Here is a 17,534-nt window from a genome sequence, read left to right as displayed (position 1 = left end):
ACTCATTCTCATTCTTGTTTGGCAGCATTCTGAATTACATGTAGTTTCTGCATCAAGTAGAAGGCCCCACACAGAGTACATTGCAGCAATCCAGTCATGACGTTACCAGTGCCTGAACTTCTGTGGCCAAGCTATCTCTGTCCACAAATGACTCTAGATGTTGTAACAGCTGAAGTCAATGAAAATCTTTCCTAGTCACCCTATCACCTGGAACACCCAGAATCACACTCAGGCTACATAGCTGTTCCTTCAGAATAATTGGCCAATTTCTCAGACGCATGAACCCTTGTCTTGCTCACAGTGCCCTCATCTGTCCAGATTCAAGCTCAGTTTATTCCCCCTCACTGGCCCACATCTGAGCAAGAGCACTACAGAAGATGTGAATTGTTATTTAATGATATACACATTACACATTAAACACCACTGGGACTTGAAGTAGAGCTTGCTACTTCAGAGTACACCGGATGTTCATGGGACAATCGGAGAAAACATCATGTGTGAATACACACCCAGATTGCAATTCTATGCTTAGGTTCTAGGGAGAAAGCCTGATAAAACTCTGTGGACTGGGTTCTGTGTCAGCCAATAGTCTGCTACCTTAAACAGGTACATTTGATAAGATCATCCCACTGTTAGGTACAACACACACACCAGATGCTGTATACATAATGAAAAAGAAAGATGCTGCGCCCAGTAAATGAGCACGGCTGGATGACTTGAGGTGTTTACGAAGGAAACTTTCAGGTTTCCTTTTGCATTCATCAGAAACACTCACCTGAAGGTGCATCAACACCTGCTCTTCTATTTGGGCAGGTGTGTGTGAAATGAGAACAGTGGAAGGAATGAAAGGATCGTTCATGTGAGTTCTGCATTGGATTATTCAAAATTCTAGGTGTATGGAATCTAATCCCAATACTTCTTTTGAGATCTAAAAATATCAGAGTCCATATTTAAACAACAAACAGTCTTGTAGTCTCTTAAAGACTTAACAAACATAGACTTTCATGGACAAAAATCTTCTTCATGAGATGCATGACATATTGTCCCGAGTGGCTTGGAATAAATAATAAATAATAATAATAATAATAATAATAATAATAATAATAATAATAATAATAATTGCAGGTACGTATATGCATGCTTTCTGTATGTGATTATATAAAAGCAGGGTCAGAGGGGAATTAAAGTACAGAAAGTGCCAATTATGTTCTTAACAATAATAATTCTGATTTGCAAAGTTTTTGATGACATTCATACTGGCTTTCTTTTTGCCAGATACTTACTCCTTAGTATTTCAGATGCAAGGATTCAGTTAGCATGCTTCCACACAAATTTTCTTTTCTTTTTTACATGGCTAGATCTGTGTAGGTGTGTGAGAGAGAGAGACCTACTGTTTTTTTTCCTGCAGAGACACAGGGGTATGCATGCCCCTAAACATTTTGTTATTAAGTTTGGCCTCATTGAGGGGCAGTATTTCAATTTGAGTAGGAAAGTAAACATTTTTTTTTAAAAAAAGCCCATTTAATTATACACCCCCTTCTCTGCATCCATAGTCTAAACCTGTATGATCTAATAAACATTGTTGCTCTTGATTTTATTGACTGCACAAACTGACCCAATATATGAGCGTTTCCATTGGGTATGGGGGGGAGCCCTCCAAACACTTTATGTTAAAAAAAAACTACTGATACTAAAATGGCATATTATTTTGAAGCAGCAAAGAAGTGTTTTCTGCTTGCGAATGTTGAACATATGTAAACTTCTACTATCACAGCTTATTTTACAACTGCCGCGAAAACAAAATGTTGGTAAAGGTAAAGTTGGCATAGCCAACTAGGTTTGCTCTACACTCAGGTACTCTTTCAATACTACAAATGGTCCATGCAAGTTACACACATCACTGGTATTAACTCTGTTCTCTCCAGTTTTGAATGGCACAAGTGATTTTTTTTTAATAGATAAAAAACCCTCTTCCCTCCTCTCTTTCCTCTTCCTAGGTATTCAGAAGCACACTGCCTCTGACTGTGCTGAATGCTTCTGGCATTAAGAAGCATCCTGACTTATTTTTCTTTTTAAACAGGATCTACGTGCCATATGCTCTGAAATAGGGCTGGAAGTGCCCCTTTGAGAGATGATGCATGATGACATACCCATTGAAATTAGGCAAGCATAACTGCTTTGCTGTTTTCAGTGCCTGTTAAAAAACAACAACCCGTTATTTAAGCATCACTACCCAGACATACATTGTAACATGTAATTTCATTTTATTACATTTTATTTTTTGAAATTCAAAAATCAACTTGTTTTTAATATCTGATTTTAACAGTGTTTTAATAGATATTTTATATTACTCTTTGTAAACTGCTTTGAGGTTTTGAAGACTCAGCCATATAAAAACTCTCTTAAATAAGTAAGCTAAGTAAACCTTTCCCCTATATCATCTAAAATATCCAGTTGTTTTGCAGGTTCTCAAGGATGTGGCTACTGCTTATCATGATGGCAGTACATGGAGCAGTGAGCTCAGAAGACTTGAATCCTGAACAGTTTATGAATATTGTAAGTAAGTTGAATATTGTATGAATATTGTATGATTTTTTAATTTATTTTTTTTTAAAGCTGAGTAGCAGCAGGGAGTCAGTAGTGGGGATAGTGAGGCAAAAGACCCTGGGCCAAAGCATGCATGCATATTGTATAAAGGTGCAAAGCCCTTCTTTTGCACCCTGTGAAACATAAATGTGCAGTTTTTAAAAAACTGGGCAACTGAGCGCCGCCCACCCATGACTCCTGAGCCTCCCCCAATCTCCTGCCCCCTTCCTCCTTTGTTTTGACTGATCGGGGGAGGCTTGGGAGTCATAGGCAGGCAGCTGTTGCCCAGTTGTTTTTTAAAAAAACTCTGCACATTTATGTTTCACAGGGTTCAAAAGAAGGGCTTTGCACCTTGCCTGGCAGAGAAACCACACACCTTGTGCCCCTTCTGGGCAGCGCCCACCTGCCTGTGACTCCCAAGCCTCCCCCGATCTGTCAAATCAAAGGGGGAAGGGGGGAGGAGATGTGCACCACTGGACGTCCCTGGTTCCCCTTTGGCAGTGGTGTCAGCAGCGAACAGCTCCTGAAGCCAGGCAGAGCCAACTGCACTACCAGGCTGGCTCTGGGCTACTGAGCTTTCCCGGGGACAGATTTTCAAATCTGGGGAAATTCTGGGGATGGAATTTGTTTGGGGACAGATCTGCAAATCTGGGGACTCTCCTCGGGAACTGGGGACGTCTGGTAACCCTTCCAGAGCACACGCTCTGTTCATAAAAGCATGTCAGCGTAATTTGCAATACAATTTGTCCACAACGTGAACAGTAGTCCCTCAGATTGGAAACTTGCCTGGTCTTCAACTTAGAAAAGTTGAAGACTGAGAACATGCCAGAGCTCAAGCAGTGTTCCAAGATGGTTGGCAGCCTGAGGCTTGTCTGAACACAGCAAAAGAAGCCCAGTTGTAATTACTTCATGATGCTGGCAAAGCTTCTGTAAGTTTAATGTTATCTGCTGGCAATGGGTGTGTAGCTCTGGCACTAGGTATGTGGCTCTGGCTTAGCTATCCTCCTGCATGTGAAAAGATTGGTCCAGAAAGCACTCAAACAGGGGGAGTCAATGTAGTGCTCTCCAAATCATGTTAGACTACAACTCCCACTTTCCATGCTGGCTGGGGCTGATGGGAGTTGGAGTCCAGCAACAACTGGAGCGTATCCCACTGGCCAGTCTTGTACAGGAGCATCTGCATTGTTTTGTAAACCAATTTAAAATGAACCACCCCTGAGGAGTAGAAAAAACATATATTGGCATATTACTGTGGTGTATTGGTCCTCTTGGCTTGCGGTATCAGGAACTATCTAAGTCATTTCTCAAGTACTGCACTTTTAGTTTCTGTTCTATTGACAAGCAGCAAACGGTTGCATGGTTTCCTCATCAAATAAACTGTATTAAAGTTGCTTTTGTTTTTGCATCCTCTGTGTAGTCTCCACTTTGTACGTTCCATGGATCTTTTTGTTTTCACCTTTCTTTGTGCTGCCTCCCCCCCCCCCCCAGGGGTTGCTGATAAACTTTGCAAGTATTGGCTCATTCTTCCCCAAATATCCAAAGAGATACAAATATAAATATTCACTCTCGTACATTGCTCTCCTGGGCCATTCTGATCATGTCAGGAAGGATCCATGCTTAATGCTTGGAAATGAGCCTTTAGGCGAAAACTTTTGGCTTCTAGCAATTACTTTTAAACCTCTACTGGTGGAGGAAATAGTCTAACACGTGGCCTTGTATCCTTACAGAGTCAGATAATCCAGTACTGGGGATATCCTTCGGAAGAGTATGAGGTCCTTACAGAAGACGGCTATTACTTGAGCCTGAACAGGATCCCAGGGGGTACAGAAAGCTCATGAGACCCAATGTCTCAAGGACTCTGTTGTGACTCATTTCATTGTACAGTAATGACCACTAACATGAAGTCTGGTCTGGGAAAGAAAACATGGGGAGGAATGTACTCTTCTGATCTTTCTAGCAGTGTAAACATTTCTTTTCTTTTCTTTTTTTAAAAAATCAAAGTTTCAAAAATAAAACACAGGGTTTTTTTTTTTTACACACACACACAATTTTTATTTTATTTTAAAAAAACCCATAATCAAATCCTTACATTTATGGGGTTGCCTGAACTCTTCCCTTGGCTTCCGAAGTTCTTTCTCTTTTAACTGCATCTAATTAATTTATTCCAATTTGTTATACTTCATTTTTATCCTTTGTTGTTTTAAATTACAAGTGTTATGTAAATCCTACTACTATTTTAAAACTTTTACAGTGTTCTTTAATATATTCAATAAAATTGTGCCATTCTCTGCTAAATTTGTTATCCCCTTGGTGCCTGATCTTCCTGGTTAGCCTTGCCATCTCCACATAATCCATAATCTTCAACATCCATTCTTCTTTCATTGGGGCTCTTTCTTCTTCCCATCCCTGGGCATATGATATTCTTGTTGCTGCTGACGCATACATAAACAATACTTTCTTATCTTTCGGTAATTCTTCTCCTACTAAACCTAATGAAAAAACCTCTGGTTTTTTATTAAAAGTTATTTTGAACATTTTTTCCAGTTCACTATAAATCATTTCCCAGAAGGCCTTAGCTACTTTACACGTCCACCACATATGATGGAATGTGCCCTCTTTAATTTTACACTTCCAACATGTTAGTCATGTTCTTATACATTTTTGCAAGTCTTGTAGGAGTCAAATACCATCTACACATCATTTTCATGAAATTCTCTTTTAGCTCACAGCAAGTAGTAAATTTTAGGTCCTTATTCCATAACTTCTCAGCAATGTAAACATTTCTAATTGCCAGACAGAGCAATTTTTCCTCCCTCCCTCCCTGTGTGCTTTTCTTGAGGTTTTCCACAGATGATTTTGGGAAGGCACAGAGTGCTTGTGTGGGGAAAGCCCCATTATGTTAATGGGATGCCTTGAGCTGGCTTACGCAAGCACGCTGGGTTAGTTGAATCCAGCCCAAATGCTCTATCTGCAGTTGTGAGCAGGAAGAGAGCCTGATGGCTAGAATGTGCAGCATACCTCCTTCAGTGAAAACTGATTTGCTCTGCCTCTACTAACTCTGTGTGGTGCAATGGTTAGAGCTTTGGCCCAAGACTAGGTAGACCCAGGTACAAATCCCCAACTGACCAAGAAGCTTCCTGGGTGACTTTCTCTTACCCTAACCACTTCATTGAATTGTTGTGATTCTAATACGAATGCGGGAGGTGGGACTTTTCACAATGCCTAGAGCTCTTCAGAAAAAAGATGGCATATAAAAGTTATAAAGAAATAGATAGCTGCTTCAGGAGGAAGTGGTATATAGATAATTCCTCCATAGTATTTGTGGGCAGCAAAACTGGGGAAACGAAGATTTTTTCCAGAAGGACTAAAATTCTCTATTTATTAGGTGCTCCAAAAAAAAAGGAGAAAGAAAGAAAGACAAGACAAAAGGAAAAACAACAACAGATCAAATGTTCTTTCCTGAGAATTTTTGGGTTAGCTCTTTTTTAAAAAAAGAAAGAAAGGGGGTTTAGGTTTCAAGGTTCAGTTCCAATGTTTCTGCATGTAATATTGAGACTTTAGCTTCCCAACTGAACAGGAACTGGAGCCTATCTTCTTTGCATCCAAACCCAACATTTAGACCCAAGCCTACTGCTCCATGTTAGATTACGTTCTAATTTTGTATCTTGTGATGTGTTTTGGAGGTACTAATCAGTCAGTCAGTCAGTCAATCAGCCAATCAATCAATTTTTTTTTTTACTTCCAGGCTCCAAATCATCTATACTGCTGTTGCACTGTTTGACCATGGAAGGCAGCGTCTGGGTCGCAAATCTGCCGCATCAGAGCCTGGGCTTCATATTAGCAGATGCTGGATATGATGTTTGGATTGGAAACAACAGAGGAAACTCCTGGTCTAGAAGACACCAAAACCTTTCCATTGAAGAAGAAGCATTCTGGGATTTTAGGTAAGTTCATTTCGTGTGTAATCACTGGAATTCACCATTCAAGGAGATTTATTCTTTTACAGTTGAGTGACTGGAATTTGGCATTCAATGTTATTTTGTAGTTCAAAGCATGCTTACCCTTGCTTACCCTTACTTTATTATGTATTGAATAGACTTGATGAAAGCTAATGTCGGGCTATATTCAGCCACTTAAATAATGTGTGCTAAATGGTTTTTAGTGGCTATATTCAGCCACTTAAATAATGTGTGCTAAATGGTTTTTAGTGGCTATATTCAGCCACTTAAATAATGTGTGCCAAATGGTTTTTAGTACTTATCCAGGCCATAAAATTTATGGACACATCCATGAAATGATTTCACTGCAATCCTTTCATTGACAGTCTGATTTTATGGTCCAGGAAAAGTTTTACCATCTGACTTTGCTGTGATTCTGTAAGCGGAAACCTTCTTCTTAGTAAATGTGCTCATGGTTTTAGTGTTAATTTCTTGTATCACAGCCTGGGCACAGCTGGCCCTAGTAAGTTTCTTTTCCCCCTCATCTTATCGCCTAATTTTAGATATTTGATGGTAAAGTCTGCTTAATCTTCCCTTTTGTTCCTTAAATATGCTTAGTAGTGCTTTCTAGAGAAAGAGCTTATGCTTGTAACCAAAGATTATGAGTGCACTTAATTCTCATTTACTTTGTTTTGTGGTTTTCAGTTTTCATGAGATGGGCATCTATGACCTTCCTGCCATGGCAGACTTCATTCTGCAGAAAACTGGACAGAAGAACATCTATTATGTCTGCCATTCTCAAGGATGCTCTGTGGGTATGACAACTATAAACCTTGGCATGCACTCTATAGAGGGCCAGTTTGGCATGGGATGGTCCAATGTTGAACTAGTTCTTGGTCATATGCAGAATTCAGATAAAGGCATAAAAACCACATCATTTTTTTGAATGCACCAGGTATCTACTGTAGATGGCACCAGATATCTACTGAAGTTTTAGTTATCCAAGAACCTGTGATATGTTTGCTGTCTTTATAAGAAACATAGTACTCTTTGGATATTTATTTGAATGCATGAAAGGGGGAGTGGGATTGTGTGTTCCTGATCTTTTGCATAAGCCTTTTATAGAGCCTGAAAGTGTATGTGTGGGGAACATTTTCTACATAATTGGAAAGTGTGAGGTTTCAGGGGCATGATTACATTGAGAGAGCGTTCCATGCGGGCTTAACAAATATTTCTAATTGATGTAGAAATGAGGAGAACTGAATTTAAGATTGGAAAAATGAGAATCTGAGAGTAAATAAATTTGATATATAGGATAGAGGGCTTTCCAACTCTGCCCATGTATCTATTCATCTGACATAAAGCCTATGTCATTTTGTTGCAATGGTAGTAATTATGTCATTTAGTGAGGTTCCAATTCCATCCTGGGCTCTTTCCTATAAAATAGCTTTGTATATTGCATGTAGTCTAACTCTTCCATTTTGAAAAAGAATTGTGCCACATGAAATGAATGTTAATTTTGCTCAACTATGTTTTAAAGTAAGAGTCTGCCTATAAATGCTGCATTACTTAAATTCGAAACTAAGGGATGCTAAACTGAATCTCCATTTTCCCCTCTCTAGCTTTTGTGGCATTTTCTATATTACCTCAAATGGCTGAAAAAATTAAGATGTTTTTTGCCCTGGCCCCTTCCTATACATTGCAGTACACTATCAGCGTCCCACTACAAATCATACGCTTTCCAGCAGCACTGGTGAAGGTATGTGTGCAATCATTATCTTTTCACAATTTTCGTAAGCTCTAATTGACATTATGACATAATGGGAGATGTCTAATTTTATGGCTCAAGCCCAGTTTTTTTTGTAGGTAAATTAGCTGGAAAAACATGGGTTTTTTGGGGGGGGGATTAATTAATAATTTAGATTCCAACACCCTTAAATTTTCAGACATACATGCAATTTGTTTTTCACTAAAATGTTATCATGGCTATCAAATGACAGAAAAGAAAGCACGAAGGATAAACTATTTTTAAAGAAGTACCCTCTTGAGACTGGATATATAGAGTCCAAATTAAGAAGACCAAGGATCATAACACAGAAGACCAAACAAGATGGTTTGGCTCACCTTATAAGGATATAAAAAAGGGAAAGCCTGGAGGAGAATTAATAGAGTTGTGGAAATGGCAGGAGTGTCTGGTCTACTGTGTGGTCTGGTGTCATTGAGCTTCTGTCACAACATTAGTGTCACTGAATTTTACCGAGATGTGCAAGACAAGCAATGGCAAGGTTTGAGCTTCATGGATATATTAGGAGAGCCAACCCACACAGTGCAAACTAAATCAATCAGTCAAATCAACTTGCAACCAACCTTGCTGAAGTTAAAACCTGTAGAGAGCCATGGTCTTGACTTTATCCTTATTTAACTGCTCCTCGGATTTTTCAAAAATAAAAATAAATAAAATCAGTGCAATAAATCATTTGGAAGATACGTATAATATTTCCACCTTTTAAAGAATAACTTATAAATTATATTAATCCAATAGATTCATCTTTTTTTCCATGTTTTTTAATGCGATAACTTTGCAATTTTTATATTTGGCGATTAAAACCTTTTTACAAATCAGCAACAAAAAAACACTTAATATGGACCAGCTACTGGGACATTTAAACTGCCCCATTTAAGAAATGCTATCGAGAGATTGGGATTATGAAGTATCTCTGGCTTTTTGCAGGCTATATTTGGCACAAAGGAATTTTGTCTGCTGAGTCTGAAACTGAAAGCCCTTTTGGCCCGAATGTGCAGCCACCGCCCAGTAGATGAGCTCTGCAAACAAGCTCTCTTTCTTGTCAGTGGATTCAATGAAAAAAATCTAAATGCGGTATGTCTCTTCATTTATTTATGACTGGGGTGTATGGAGTGTTAAAGGAGAGGTAGTACTTCTGCTTCCCTGCTCCTGCCAACCTAGCAGTTTGAAAGCACGTCAAAGTGCAAGTAGATAAATGGGTACTGCTCTGGAGGGAAGGTAAACGGCATTTCCGTGCGCTGCTCTGGTTCGCCAGAAGCGGCTTAGTTCTGCTGGCCACATGACCCGGAAGCTGTATGCCGGCTCCCTTGGCCAATAAAGCGAGATGAGCGCTGCAACCCCAGAGTCGGCCACGACTGGACCTAATGGTCAGGGGTCCCTTTACCTTTACCTTTAGTACTTCTGTTGGGGGACACGTTGTGCTCCTTCTGGGGTAGTTTGTACACCATTGGTCCCCCCACCATACAGTCAGCTTTCACCTGGCCAGCTAAACCAGGTGAGGGTAAGCAAAGGGTCTCAAACCTTTGGTTAGTTAGAGATTTCCCCTGCATGCATAGACAGGCTGTGGCAGACTGAGTGGACAAGACCAGTATTGGGTCCAATGCTCAAGAAGGCAGTTTCTGCACATGCTGAAGAGGGAAGTGAGGGGCAGATGGGGCTTGTCAAATGTAAGAAGGGGCTCTGCAGGCCCACAAGCAAAGATGGGGGAGACCCTGGCCGAATCAAGCCTCCATATAACATGAGGGAGCTCTGGACATGTCACTGAATGGGCAGGTGGGTGGTGGTGGGCACAGACAACAGGTGCGTCCTGGGTGGGGAAATAGGCCAGATAGCCACGATCCAACTCCTTGCAGCACATAAGGGCTGTTCATTTGAAGGGTTGTTCATAGGTATCTGAATCATAAAATCCTAGAACTGTGGAGTTCAGGCAGCCAGCTGGTTCACACAACTCATTCATGATGTACCAGTTGCTATGAACTGCATGTCAGGGTTTCCTCAGCATCAGTTTTGCACTTCAGAAAAACATGTAATAACATATATCTGCTTTTAGCCTCTGCCAACAGTCCAGTACAAAGAGTTTTTGTTAAGTGAAATGACTTCTAAATTTACCATTCCCTTACAGAGTCGGACTGATATATATGTATCACGATTCCCAGATTATACCTCTGTGAAAAATATGATCCACTGGGGCCAGGTAGAGATACTAAGATCTCCCTTCTCTCTCTCATTTTCTCTCTGTTGAATGTTGTCTGCCTTATAAAAACTTAGATAATTTTTGAATAGAAGGGAGCCAGAATATACTGTAGCTGAGTTTCCAGTGTAAAATGACACATATAAAAAACCCCTGTGAAAAACGTTTTGAAAAATGTATTGAATTTTACATAAGCTCACCATCGTCATCTAGTGACAAATTTGTATAATGCACTTAAAACAAACTTTTAATGTTATATTTGCAGCTGTATAGCTGAGTCCCCAATTTAGCAGTGGCAAAACCAGAACCAGAAAGCCATTGTAACCCAGAAACTGCCTAAATTGGCCTTACCATGAGGTAAAGTGAAGCTGTCAACTTAGGTGGTAGGTGCTGGAGGTGCAGCAGCAGAAGCCCACCTCATGTTTAATCCAGTGCCCCTCTCCTGAGCCTGTGCCCCAGTAGCAGTAATGCTTGCTTATTGCTAAACTGGGTGGTATGGAAGTCTTGCCTATTTACTTTCTCCCAACTCATCAAAGAGAACACCATTAAGAAAGGTCCTTGGCTGAGGGAGCAGGAAAAGAGGCAGCTACTAGCCTGGCCCACGGCATTTGTTTGAGTGGGAAGTGTGCAAGGATCAAGCAAAGTGCTGGAGGAGAGAGCTGTGTGGGCTGCCTTGTGGACCTTAAGCTAGCCTGCTGCCCTCATGAGCAGCATAAGTTGCTCTCCATTGCTAGAGTTCCAGCAAGATTCAACTGCCAGTGCGATCACCATCGTTCTACCTGCCTTGCTCCACCCTCTAGCCCTAGGAGTCCTCATAAGGGAGCTGTGCTTAGAGGAAGAACTGTGACTTCATCAGGCAAGGCCTCCTTCCACCTGCCTTGCCCCACCCTCCAGTCTCTGCTTCTCAATTTGTATTGTCTTATTTTATGCACTGTGGCTTGCCATTGTTTTTATTGATGATAGTTTAGAAATTATTTATTGTAATTGTTAAGGGTGGGTTTTTGTTTAATTTTTATATGCTGATATTTAATATTCTATACTATTCTAATGGATTGTTGAATATTACTTTATTCGATATAAGTTGCTTATTTCAAAGTTATGTTTTATTATCACATTTTTGTGTTGGCTTAGATTGTTATAAGGTGTTATAAGGTGTACATTCTTTGTTTCTTCAGCTTGTAAACCACCTTGGGTATAGTAAAATAGAAAGGTGGTATACAAATTAAATGTTAAATGAAATGAAAGTGAAAGATACTCTCAGTGAGTGCCCTCTCCTAACAACTTCCTCTTGGGTTAGCTTTGCTTGTCGTTCGATTTCGTTGGCGGGTTGTATACTCACCTATCTATTGTTCTCTTTTGTTTTCTAGACAGCTATGGCAGGTCAATTCAGATATTTTGACTATGGCTCAAAGAACATAGATATATACAACCAGGTAGGAATTTGCTGGATTTTTGTGTTGCCTGCAAAGGGGATTAAAAGTGAGGGTGTGTACAAAGGGGCAGTTTAAATTGGATTTGATGCATCCCTTGTGTGCATTTTTTGTGCATCATCCACACAACACCATCCTCGTTCAAGTAGCAGTCCACACTTCCCTCAAATTACTTCTGATTTTCACAACTTATCAATAATCCAATAAAAGAACCCAATTTAAAATCGCTTGGTTTACTTTGGTGAAAGTTTGTTGTGTGCAATTTCACAGATTATTTTTTTTAAGCTGCAGATGTGTGCATGTATCTAGGTGATATTGAATCTATCTGTCTCTTCCTAGACGACTCCTCCCTTGTACAGAATTGAAGAGATCACCATCCCAACAGCGATGTGGAGTGGAGGACAGGACTGGGTTTCGCAGCCCAAGGAAATTGCAGAATTGAGGCCTCGAATTACTAATCTCATTCATGACACAGAGTTTCCTAAATGGAACCACTGGGATTTCATTTGGGGCCTCGATGCTTTTCAGCTGATGTACCCAGAAATACTTGACCTGATGGAGAAGTAGCTGGGAAACTGTTTGGTTATTATTGCTCTATTAATGGTGAAATCAAGGTGGGATTCTGAGATCCCCACAATCTTCAGAAATAAAGTTTAAATATATGTCGCCTCATTTTGATTATTCAATTAGCCTTGCTTGCAAACCTCCTAGACAGCCCTTCTCCAAGGGAGCCAGAAAGGATCACAATGAAAATCAGCTCCAAAAAGGACTGAAATGAAAATAAGTTTTTTAGACCCAGGCCCAGGTATGAGCACCACAAGGTATTAATGTAAGATCAGCAAGGAGGTTTTATTTATTTATTGCACCAGGAAGGTACCCTATGTAGAGTGATACATTATATCCTATTGAATTTCCTGGAAAAAACAGGCATTTGTTTCAAACACCCTAGACTAGTGTCTGATTTCCTTAAGAATGGATACGTTTGATCTTCTTGCAGTCCATGGAACTCTCAAGAGTCTCCTCCAGCACCATAATTCAAAAGCATCAATTCTTCGGCGATCAGCCTTCTTTATGGTCCAGCTCTCACTTACATACATCACCACTGGGAAAACCATGGCTTTAACTATACGGACCTTTGTTGGTAAGGTGATGTCTCTGCTTTTTAAGACACTGTCTAAGTTTGCCATCGCCTTTCTCCCAAGGAGCAGGCGTCTTTTGATTTCGTGACTGCTGTCACCATCTGAAGTGATCATGGAGCCCAAGAAAGTAAAATCTCTCACTGCCTCCATTTCTTCCCCTTCTATTTGCCAGGAGGTGATGGGACCAGTGGCCATGATCTTCATTTTTTTGATGTTGAGCTTCAGACCATATTTTGCGCTCTCCTCTTTGACCCTCATTAAAAGGTTCTTTAATTCCTCCTCACTTTCTGCCATCAAGGTTGTGTCATCTGCATATCTGAGGTTGTTGATATTTCTTCCGGCGATCTTAATTCTGGTTTGGGATTCATCCAGCCCAGCCTTTTGCATGATGAATTCTGCATATAAGTTAAATAAGCAGGGAGACAATATACAGCCTTGCCGTACTCCTTTCCCAATTTTGAACCAATCAATTGTTCCATATCCAGTTCTAACTGTAGCTTCTTGTCCCACATAGAGATTTCTCAGGAGACAGATGAGGTGATCAGGCACTCCCATTTCTTTAAGAACTTGCCATAGTTTGCTGTGGTCGACACAGTCAATGGCTTTTGCATAGTCAAGTACCATACATCTCCCTAAACATTCTAAAGTGTGAATAATGAATACATTGTGTTCTGTTTCTGCCAAAATAGAGATGTGAAGCTTCTTGAATTCATGCATCGATTGCACCCAGATCCATTGCCAAAAAGTAAACAAAACACAAAAAACTTTTGAAGAACACTTGCTTCCTGCTGAATGCAGTCTTCCTGTCTCAAAAAAATCAATTTAACTTTTTATTATTCAAAACATTTTTATATTCTAAAGTAAAGGAACAGGTTTTCCAACCAACTCACAAAAAATGATGGTTTCATTTGAGGTAGAGCACATCAAAACACATTTGCAATCCATGTTTCAGTCCTGAAAATGTGCAGTGATAATCTCTACTTCTGTAGAGTAGATCGTACTAGACTAATCATAATTAACCTCTGCTGTGTCTGAGATTAGGGAGCACATCTTCCTCATTTGGGGACAATGTGGAGTAATATCCAGGGCGGTGTTGACCCCAAGCTTTTCGTTTCAAAAATTCACAACACTCACAAAAAACCTAAGCAAAATGACAACACCAACATTTTCCTCCATTCATTTTCATTGGAGATACTTTGAACTTAAGCTAGGGGTGGGGCTTGTTGGTAGAAGATCTACACACCTTTTCTGAAAATACCTAGAACTGCATGTGGCTCAGATTCATCTCCCTGGACCCTGGGGACCCGCAAAGTCTCCCGTGGGACCTGAAAGGTGACAAAACTGAGTTCCAGTTAGTTCCAGCTGAAAAAAAGGCCTGGATCATCATCAAGCTGTTCTTAAGCTCAAATCATTACAAATATACTGCAAATGTGGGCTTGAATTGCAAGATAATGTTAGGAAATTTGTTCCCCACCTGCCTGGTAAAGTCACCTGCACTCCTCTCAAAAAACGTTTGCAGAGGAGAAATGTATAACACATTTGGAATCTGGAATTTATATGTAAAGATTTAAAAATCTAATAAAAAATTGACAAAGGAAACACAAACTTCTGGCTGCCCTCCTGAACAATGAGGGATGGGGAATACAGAAGGGAAATTGCCCAACATTGGGTAGATTACAGCCATAGTGATATTTTTAAAAATTAAAATTGTATTTAGTTGCCGAGAAGTCTAATTTGTCTCTATGTCCTTAAGTCACAACATAGCACCCAGAAATTCAAATAGATTTGCTGTGCCTCTTTAGTCAGCTATTATGTTCCAGGCAAATCTGGTCTAATGAATAAGCCCTGCTTCCATTTCATCATTTTTAATGCCACCACACCTGTTGTATAATTAAATGCTGCACTGCTACAATGACTTGCTTCCTTGCAGTTTGTTACATTCTAGATCTTTTGCAACATTTATCAAGGTCCCAGCTGCATCTGAGTACCAAGGGCAGGTAAGCAAAGGGCTATTTTTTAAAAAAACAAAACACTGATCTTTTTAATTTGATTATGGTGCTATATTCTTTATCTTGCCATTTTTCATACTCTTAATGAAAATATAACTGATTATTAATTATCATAAGGCTCAATCCTGTAGATGTTGAATCTCAATGAACAAATAATGCTTAATATAATGTCATACATGTTTAAGCCCCAATGAAATTTGCAGGATTAAAGCACTTCACACTGTGATATTTACAGTGGAATCCTATGCACGTCTCTACATAGAAGTAAGCTCCCTTGAGTTCAGTGGAGCTGGCTTCTAGGTAAGTGTATGTAGCATTGTAGCTTTTTGCTTGCTAACCTGTAATCACCTGTAAGTCCCATTGAACCCAGTAGGGCTTACTTTTGAGTACAAAATCTGCATGTACTTTTTTTAGACTGACTTAAAGAAAGCAGCTGGAAATACATTGTTTGGGCTTCCAGAAAAGAATATGGGGGAATTCTCATGCGATTTTGTATTTTTATAAATAAAATTAAGTAATCTTTAAAAAGCATTTCTATACCAGCCTCTCCTCACAAAATGTAAGGGCAATGTACAGCCACATATAAACACTGAAAAGCATTACAATGCAATCGTTAAAATAATTCCTTATGCCTGTGTTGTTGCATTTTACACTGCAAAATGATAGGATCCTCTTGAAATATTTTTTGGGGGAACACATGAAGTCCCACAATTGGAGTACCTGAATGAATGTCCAATTGTGAAGTGCAAATATGATCATTGAATTCAGTCCTGCAAGAATTTGTACAGTGACCCTTTGCTCGGGCCCATTATCTTATTTTATAAATTGTGGGGTACATATTTGTGTTCTGGATGAAATTCAATATCTATCATTCACCCCATATTTGCCTTTATTCTAATGTTTCTATTAGTTGCCAAGCAACATTAAGAGATTTCAGATTATGGTGTCTCCACCATTTGGAACAACAGTGGACCTAGCTAGACATGGCATTAATTACATTGTAACATGGTTTTAAAAGTTTTGAAAGCAGGACGTGGGTTGTCATTTGACACCACAGCATCTTGGGAGGGGGTTTGAAGCCTTCTCAGTCAAAATCTTGGTGGAAATTACCCTCCACCTCCCTTTTGGCAATTGGCACCAACAAAGAAAATCCTATTGGACATGAGAAGTCGCAGGAGATTGGTCACTGGCCTGGGAAATTCTACTAAAAAAATAGAAATAAAATAAAGAGTGTTGGGGTTTTTGTGTGTCATGTACTAGGCAAGATTTCCCTTACATCCCATTGAAGTGAGATGCAGTTTGCATCATAATTTTGGGTACTGTGTTTTCTCCTCACTGTTGTTCTCAGGAATGTGCAATTCTCTTATTAATTGGTGAAGTGATGGCAAATCAGTGGCACACAGATAATTTTGGCAGTAGTTGGTTAATTCTAGAGCTGGAACTAACTTTTCCAAATTTCGGAATGTGAATTTTGTCTCACACCAAGTATTGATACCAAAATTTGATTTTTGACAAGTTGAACAAAATAATTATTCACTTTATTACATTGCGTCCCCAGGTGGAGACCCCCCGACCCCAGGCGACACCCAGGGGGAATAATGACACATGACATGTATTATGCGATTAAAATTGCCCACAACTTTATTAAACTTTCAGATGTAGGAAGACCTTGGCTTAGGCATTGGGCATTTATCCCTCTCAGTCCCTGGGCGGGGATCTGGGGTACATCAGGGTTAACCAATGTATCTGGGGATTGGGCTGGCTCTGAATGACGTATGTTTAAGCAGAGAGCCCCCCCCCCCATTTCACCGCAACACAGGGGAGTGCACTGACAACCTTTCAGCGTATGGCCAGTGACTCCCCTCAACACAGCCCATTTAATGGGGAACCCTGGGATTGAACCCACAGGGGGGGGGTGTCACCACTTCATGCCCCTTCCCCATTGAGGGAAGAAACACTAAAGGATTCTGCTCAAGGCCTGAAACCGCCAAAGTTGTGATGTTTTGCTATGGGAAAGGTGAAACCTGCCAATTTAGTGAAAATTCCTTCCCGGTCCTTTAACAGCAACCATTGCAAGACTGTAGCAGTGGTTGCATACCTGTAAAGAAAAAGTTAACCTGCAATAAAAGGCCTAAACAAAGTGAGGGTACGGCAGGTGAAACTCTGGAGCTGACTGAGAGCTCCTAGGTAGGCTCTACCCCCTTATATGCTTAAAGAGTGGACCCTACCCTTACTTGGTCTGCTCCCCTGTCTCCACCTCCCTAGTCACGATTGGTTATTTAAACTGAGGTTTGCCAGAACCTCAAGGTTCATGACTTGGGGAGGTACTCCAAGAGTGCTCTGCCGGGAGTCATGTAGGATTGGGGGTGCTGCGCTCAGGCATGCAAAGGGCACCCTCTGTTTGATGTAGAGTGCGGCCATTCTACTCTGTGGCATC

At 40.2% G+C, this 17,534-nt stretch overlaps 1 protein-coding gene across 1 annotated transcript; it reads left to right on the top strand.

The window, feature by feature from the left end:
* The first annotated feature begins 792 nt into the window (after nucleotides 1–792).
* On the top strand, nucleotides 793–12,543 carry LOC310679032 (lipase member M-like). Its single transcript, XM_083443747.1, has 10 exons — nucleotides 793–859; nucleotides 2,466–2,556; nucleotides 4,314–4,407; nucleotides 6,332–6,530; nucleotides 7,230–7,339; nucleotides 8,147–8,283; nucleotides 9,256–9,402; nucleotides 10,451–10,522; nucleotides 11,887–11,952; nucleotides 12,289–12,543. Exons 1-10 carry the CDS (start codon nucleotides 825–827, stop codon nucleotides 12,514–12,516), a joined length of 1,179 nt encoding a protein of 392 aa, XP_083299873.1. The 5' UTR covers nucleotides 793–824; the 3' UTR covers nucleotides 12,517–12,543.
* Nucleotides 12,544–17,534: the final 4,991 nt, after the last annotated feature.

This window comes from Podarcis tiliguerta, assembly GCF_965153285.1.
Source record: "Podarcis tiliguerta genome assembly, chromosome: 5".
NCBI lineage: Eukaryota > Metazoa > Chordata > Lepidosauria > Squamata > Lacertidae > Podarcis > Podarcis tiliguerta.
The sequence above is the reverse complement of the archived record's forward strand: the minus strand, read 5'-3'. Positions and strand labels throughout refer to the sequence as shown.

Bases quoted from the DNA above. Each gene is read 5' to 3' on its own strand.
- LOC310679032 (XM_083443747.1), top strand. From the start codon at position 825: ATGAGAACAGTGGAAGGAATGAAAGGATCGTTCAT. The intron at 4,408-6,331 runs GTACAGAAAGCT...TTTTACTTCCAG, and splicing joins CCTGAACAGGATCCCAGGGG to GCTCCAAATCATCTATACTG. The intron at 6,531-7,229 runs GTAAGTTCATTT...TGTGGTTTTCAG, and splicing joins GAAGCATTCTGGGATTTTAG to TTTTCATGAGATGGGCATCT.